This window comes from Daphnia pulex, chromosome 5 (assembly GCF_021134715.1).
Source record: "Daphnia pulex isolate KAP4 chromosome 5, ASM2113471v1".
Classification (NCBI taxonomy): domain Eukaryota; kingdom Metazoa; phylum Arthropoda; class Branchiopoda; order Diplostraca; family Daphniidae; genus Daphnia; species Daphnia pulex.
In genome coordinates, this window is record NC_060021.1 from 1227269 (window position 1) to 1234413 (window position 7145).

Here is a 7145-nt window from a genome sequence, read left to right on the forward strand (position 1 = left end):
TGAGTAAAAATACACATTATGGCTATTCTGAAAAAAGCGACATTTCCAATTGATACAAATTGTCAGCTACCTGCGTTAGCAAGGTACCCGAAGGGATGTTTTTGATTTTTTTTCCATTAAAAAAAAATCAAAATAGCATATGACGTATAAAAGATTGGAAAAATATTATATTAAATCTACAATTAGGTTTTTTTAATTAAAACTTAGTTCAAATTAAAATATCTAGTGCTGTGCTACACCTTAGTCTCTGAATTTCGAATTCAAACAAAGTCAACACGCACAATAATACTGCGTCACTGCTTGTCAACAATTAGATGGATAAATCGTATTGCCTATTAGCAACACGAATTAAGTTAAGATTTTTTTACCCGGAAGTTTTCTTCATCTTGTGTGGTGCCGTGGTCGACCTGCAGGTTTTGTCAACGACTTTTCCTCTTTTTCCATGACGATCGATTAGAAATTGTGATTTGTTCGTCAACGTCGATAGTCACTGATTTTTCTTCCGATTACTACTAGGACGGTGGCATCAGGAGTAGCAGATGCAATAAGGATTAGGTCTATGCCTTGTTTTTTGACACGAGATGTTTTTTCTTCTGACACCTCGCTCACCAATTGAACTGCTTGTTTTCGATTTTGGTATGTTGTCAGTTGTCTTCCACCAGTTTGATGGGAGCAGCATAGCCTAAGTTCCGTCTTACTAAACTCTGCACAACCTAGAACAAATAAATTCTTCGGTCAAGTCTAAATAAAAATAACAGAATTATTAGAAAGGCACTTATGGATATTTGTGGCGGAAAAATCCTAAAATTCTACATATACAAAAATCCCCTAAACCCAAATCAAGGATCGGACACGAACGAAAAGATCCAACGTCAGGGTATCACTATGACTATATCCATGCTAAATATTCATAACTCATATACATACTAGAAAGAAACTGAATCAAAAATTTGTCTCTTCTTATGGGTTACCCCAATGGGAAAGATTCACCCTGTTTTACGAGTTGGTTAAATATAACTTCATTTGATTTGATTACCTAGCTCGACTGGTAGTACAGTATCTTCCATAAAAATCCGACCACCCTTTAAAAAAAGAAATGCCGCCTATCGTTTCGCGGTGGATCTAAGTTCTCAAACAGTGAAGAAACCAGACAGTTAGGGTGGGGAGTAGTTTTCTGATAGATTTTCAAAGGCTTAACTGTCATGGCAACGAGACAGCCTTTAAGGCATTTAACTCTTAATCTCATGGTCTATACTATGGAGAGGTTGATTCACGTTGCCGCAAGCCATCCACACCAAATTTCAATGAGACTTCCCTTTTCGCTCATCCTGAGCGAAAAGGAGGAAGGGCCGGTTGCTATGGCAACTTACAAATATAATTATCAAGCGGCAATTTCTATATTTATAGTAATTGAAATAGCTAATTAGACAGATAATATCTGTTGCAGCTAAATTGCCGAGAACACAGGTGGATTGAATGTGTCCTGAAAGACAATGCGACGACCGCACCTTTTTCGCCAGCATTCATTTTTCAAATAATTCTGACGAAATATTGAGACTTTATAATATTTTTTCAGCCCATTCCCTTAAATGCTTAAAACAATCCAACTAACGAGCGCGAATTAATCAAAGACGTGTTATGGTGTAAAGTTTCTATAGCAACCTGCCCTCCTCCTTTTCGTCCTGTTTGAGAGAAAAGGGCAGTCTAGTAAAAAATTGTTTTCGATGGCTTGCGGCAACGTTACCTAACCTCTTCTCAATAAGGCTGAGTTCGATGCCTTAAGGGCTGTCTCGTAACTATGACAATGAAGCCCTAGAAAATCTTAGAAAAACCGCGGAAAACTACCCCAACCCTAACTGTCTGGTTTCTTCACTGTTTGGGAACTTAGTTCCACCGCGAAACGATAGGCGGCATTTCTTTTTTGAAAGGGTGGTCGGATTTTTATGGAAGATACTGTACATAGCAACATAATTTTGCTTGTATTTCAACCCTCAATCCTGTATCTATTACCACCGATGACATTCTCTGTCTGTGATACAAGCTGCTGTCTGAGATCTACCTGCATGTTCAAGAAACTTATTATGGTTACGACTGATGAAGGTCCACAACTCCACACAACCTGTTTAAAATAAAATACCACAGTTAAAACATTAGCAGCTAGTTACTAAATAGAAACACTTTCATTTAATCTAGTTTACCTTCTTTTCATGATTTATCTCATTCATGAACATGTAAAATATCTTGCACATTGTTATTTATAGAATGTATATAAAAGACTTTGTAACTTAAAATAACTTCATTTGAGTGAAAATCACAGGCGATGACAGCATTCTGCAACACACACCACCAAAAATGGTCAAATTCTGAAATGGTTCATGGGGAAAAAACACAACACAATAGTCCTGTTTTCTTGATGCCAAATGGCAAATGGTAAAGAATTTGAATTGCCTAACTAATGGCGCAACGAAATCCATGCGTAGTTCTCTAATTTCTATGCAGACTATAATACTAATAATCTTTCCAAAATAGAAGTGGCGCTTTTTACATTAACACGCATCCTCCAACATTAAAACTATTTTTTGTATTTTGGCTTGATCAGCCATCTAGTGGGCAATCGAGTACTTGATTAGCCATCTAGTGACAATCGCCAAAACTATAGCCATCTAGTGGGTAATCTATATAGTACTAAACACAACCATACCAGCAAAATAAAAACGTGATTAGAAACCCTTCGGGTAATAAGAGCCAAATGCGCATCTTACCCCGTATACCAACTAGCCCCGGTCTCCCCTATAGTTCTTTATTATAACGTGTTATGCTATGTAATTGGCTCAACAATTTTAATACCGTTTCTATTGGGAAAAGTAATAGCATGGGCTATGTGTGCTGGGGTGGGGGACATGTGTAGGCTATCAGAGAAATAGAAATAGTTTGCATTGAAATTTTTCAAGCGTGAATGATGATATCATGGTTTTCCACAGAATATCCAGTGTGACCCTTTCCAGAAGTGGCAACTCAAATAACAGAGCAGATCACCTTCCTAAATATAATCTTGGTTTCTTTTTCAGATCACGTCGTAATAACAACATAATTTGGTATTTTCCCATTTTGCCTCTTCTAAATACTATTGCGCGTTACAAAAATAAAAAATTAAAGTCACGTCAAAAAAATTTGATGTACGCGTTCTGTTTATGCGTCTCGAATTTCTAGCAGAAATCTTTATGCATAAAGTAAATTTTCAAAAGTATCGTGCATGCGTGATATTTTTGAAAAATAATTTATTGGTCGAATAATCAACCAAGTCATATATAGTTTGACAGAAGGCATTAAATAGTTTTTTAACTAAATATTCATTTTTCTCAATTTCACGAAAAAAGATTTTCGTTATTGTCAACATACGAGTGGAATGAATTGACGGCGAAAAGAATTTAAATGGAAGCGTTTCAAAAATGACCATTCTTTTTTATTCCGTTTATAAATTCAAGCAAGAAAAAAGAATAGAAAAGAAATTCTTTAATTGTACAGGCGATTGAAAAAAGTATTTCGACGGTGGCGGTCAATTCAAAATCAGTTGTAGAAAACACACCCGAAAAAAGAAACAAGACGCTGATTGATATGTTGCTAGCGGCGGTGGCGACGACGGCAGCCAGGTGGATCGCAGCTGATAAAAAGAGTGTATGACTGAGATAAACTTGAACCCCTGACCCAAGGATCGCAAAGGATGTTAAAAATAAATAATGAACAATAGGCTAACAATTATTACCGGATAAAGCAAGTCTATTTTACTACATGACAAATTATTACTATAATATTTTAGTGTTAGTTGAAATTAAGCGCCGAATTGTTGTTGCTAATATATTAGGCCAATGTAAATGTCTACGATTTTTCATCGTTATTTCCAATAAAAGGGATAATTATTCTTGTCTTCATTGTCTTGTGTGTCACAGACTAAGGGAACTGAAAGTCGACGGGATCGGTGAAATCGATTATTTTTATTATGGTTCCATCCGATTCGGTGACAACGCACTGGGTCTTGTTCCGATAAAAATCGTCGACGGCCGAGTGGGTGGCGAATTGATTGTCGGTCGGCCACCCGACGAATTTCCAAAGATCACACGGCGGCGGAACGGATGGCAGCCACCAAAAGATACTTGAGCAAAAAATAAATAATGTATTACAAGAAAATTGAATATTAGTCATTTTGGGGATTGATGTATATAAAATAAAAACCTGAATGCAGGCCATTTGGAAATTTTTATCTTGGCACCGGCTTTTTCCGTGCACATTCCGGCTAAGAAAACGTCCTCGAACGGGTTGAAAGGAATTGTCTGACTGGCAGCCAATAACGGAATGACGACGCTTGCGTGCATAAAATAGGCCGCTCCTTGGACGTAATTTGGATAGTGCCTCCACGGATACTCTTCAAATGGGAGATACCATTGACTATTGTAACGAGCAGGATCGGATGGGCCCCAGGCGTGGCCGAACAAACTGTTGTTCGATTGATAGTTGGACCGGACAAAATGAACGAGATTGTGCACGTTGACGTAGATGTCGTCGTCCACTTTGAAAACGAGATCGACATTGGCGCAGTGTTGCCGCACCCAGTTGAGCACGGCGATGCCTTTCAGCGTCAAATTGCGGAACGAATCGTCCATTTCGATTTGGACGATGTCCCCGTGTTTCTGACTCTCTTCTTCGATTCGCTTTTGAATCGAATTGTCTTGAGTCTTACCGAGAAAGAAACCGAATCGGGTGCTAATGCCCAGCAGATTTTTTTCCAGGACACTTTTGCTGAGGTGATTGAGCCACGTTTCTCTGATGTCGTTTCGCTTTTTAAAATTACCCGGACCCGATATAATCACTATGAAAACACTTGGGTTCGCCGAAGTATTATTTGTTATTTCTGCTGCCTGACACGATGGAATGTTGATGGGATAGCGAAATGAAAGAACGTCGTTGATGACTGGTCCGAATTCAGGTATCAAAGGTTTCGCATGTTTGATTGGCAACATCCCCAATCGAGCCACTGCGTATCGGGTGTACTTTTCTACTCCAGGATAAGGCGAATCGCGTAAAAAAGAATCCAGCACGTAGTTATTCAACATTTTGCGTTTTTCTTCGCACAATTCCAAGTTGGCAATTAGAGCGGTTTTGTCTCGAAGACTGCTCCCTTTTTCTTCTTCCAACATCAGGCTTTGGCTGTCCTTGAGGACTGTACAATTTTTCAATTCAGTGGTAAAGTTGCTTAGCAATTTTACAACTTTGTTGTCGAGGTACACAATTCTTTGCTCCAAGTTTTTCTTTTGCTGTTCAAGTAATTCTTTATTTAATGATATTTCAAGAACTTTCTTGTCGAGGTCTAAAGTTTTTTGTTCCAAGTTTTTCTTTTGCTGTTGAAGTTCATGCTCTTTTGTTACATGTTCTGAAATTGCATTTAGTAGCTCATAATTTTTTTCTTTTTCTCTACGAAGAGCACCCTTTTCAACTTCCAAAAGTTTGGAAGTTCTGTCCTTTTCCATTTTCTTTTCTGCCTCGATATTTAGAGTCGACTGATCTGCAATTTCTTTTTCCTTCTTCCTCTCAGTTTCACACGATTGTAATTGATTAGTTACATTCTGTACCAAAACTTCATGATTTTCTTTGCAATCAGTAAAGTTACTCAGTAATGTTTCGACTTTGTTGTCGAGGTACACAATTGTTTTTTCCAAGTTTTTCTTCTGCTGTTCAATTAATTCTTTTTTTATTGATATTTCATTAACTTTCTTGTCGAGGTCTAAAGTTTTTGATTCCAAGGTTTTCTTTTGCTGTTCAAGTTCATGCTCTTTTGTTACATGTTCCGAAATTGCATTAAGTAGCTCTTGATTTTTTGCTTTTTCTCTACGAAGAGCGTTTTCCATATCAGCAAGAGTGTTTTTGGCCGGGATCTGCTGTTTTAAGGCATCGATAGTTCCAACAAGTTGATCAATTCGTTTTTTCTCATTATTACATCCGAACCATGCATCGATAGTTGCAACAATTTGATCGATTGGTTTTTTCTTCTCATGAAATTTGGGCCAAACAATGCTGCTGGCCGAAGGCAGTTGAACGAATACAGCAGATAGGCATAATAACCAGACGAAAATGAATTTGCTAAGCATCATTTTTTTCTATTGATAAATCTTTCTGAAATTATATTTAAAAAAACAAAATTATACATTAAAGTGGGATTCTCTTTCGTATCACAGGCGATTGTTTGGCAATTTAATGGGTGGTGAAGCATAAATCCGCATAAATCAGTGAAGAAAAATGTGGAAACGAGCTAAGCATAAACAGTGACGTGTGCTGACTGTAAAACGTCGGCTATCACAATAACATTTTGTTTGGTTTTGAAAGGTTAAAACCTTCTATTTCGTTATAGTAGGCGTATTATGCGATTTTAGTGAGTTTTAACCTTTGATTAAATATTAATCCGTTTTTGCGGTTACTAATATTTTCACGAGTTATGAAAACTACAATTATCAAAGGTTTTAACTTGTGATAAACGAAGATTTATTGCACATCATGCATCACAGGAAAATAATAGAAGTATAAGCAAGATGCCATTCGAATCTATAGCCTAAACCCTTACGAAACTTTTAGCTTAGATTTTGAACTGTTTGCTAAAAACAGCTCGCGTGGAGCTAGGCTAAAAAATAAAAGCAGCTTTAATGCTGCAATCACCTCGAAATAATTCAAGTTAACACAATTCACCTTTTTTTTAGCAGATATAAGCTTTTTTTTTCAAGCTAGGGCGTTTTCTTTTCTTGCTTGAAAAAATAAACTTTTAAACCAGCTTGAATTTTCCCCCCTAAATATATTTCCTAATTTTTAGCTAATTCCAGTATGGAAGTTTTAATCTAGGATTTCGCTCCACTTTGTTTAGCAGATATCAGCTTTTATTTTCCAAGCTAGGGAGTTTTTGGATCTGGCTTGAAATAATTAAGCTTGAAATGAGCTCGAATTTTTCCCCCTAAATATATTTCCTAACTGTTTCAGCTAATTCTAGTATGAAATTTACAGCTAGGGTTTCGCCTGGGTATATTATTTTTATAACCTGTTTGAGGTTCAACTTATCTTAGATTTTTATCATTTTTCTATAATATTTTAATTAGGCTAATAAATGA

At 36.9% G+C, this 7145-nt stretch overlaps 1 protein-coding gene across 1 annotated transcript; it reads right to left on the reverse strand.

Moving 5' to 3' along the window:
* Positions 1–3756: 3756 nt before the first annotated feature.
* LOC124193747 lies at positions 3757–6161 on the reverse strand. Its single transcript, XM_046587713.1, has 2 exons — positions 4231–6161; positions 3757–4150 (listed from the first exon to the last, which is right to left on the reverse strand). The coding sequence occupies exons 1-2, from the start codon at positions 6141–6143 to the stop codon at positions 3949–3951; spliced, it is 2115 nt and encodes a 704-aa protein (XP_046443669.1). The 5' UTR covers positions 6144–6161; the 3' UTR covers positions 3757–3948.
* Positions 6162–7145: the final 984 nt, after the last annotated feature.

Excerpts from the sequence above, each read along its gene's own strand:
- LOC124193747 (XM_046587713.1), bottom strand. The coding sequence starts at position 6,143 with ATGATGCTTAGCAAATTCATTTTCGTCTGGTTATTATGCCTATCTGCT. Across the intron at positions 4,151-4,230 it reads TCCAAATGGCCTGCATTCAG|TATCTTTTGGTGGCTGCCAT; the intron begins GTTTTTATTTTA and ends TTTTTGCTCAAG.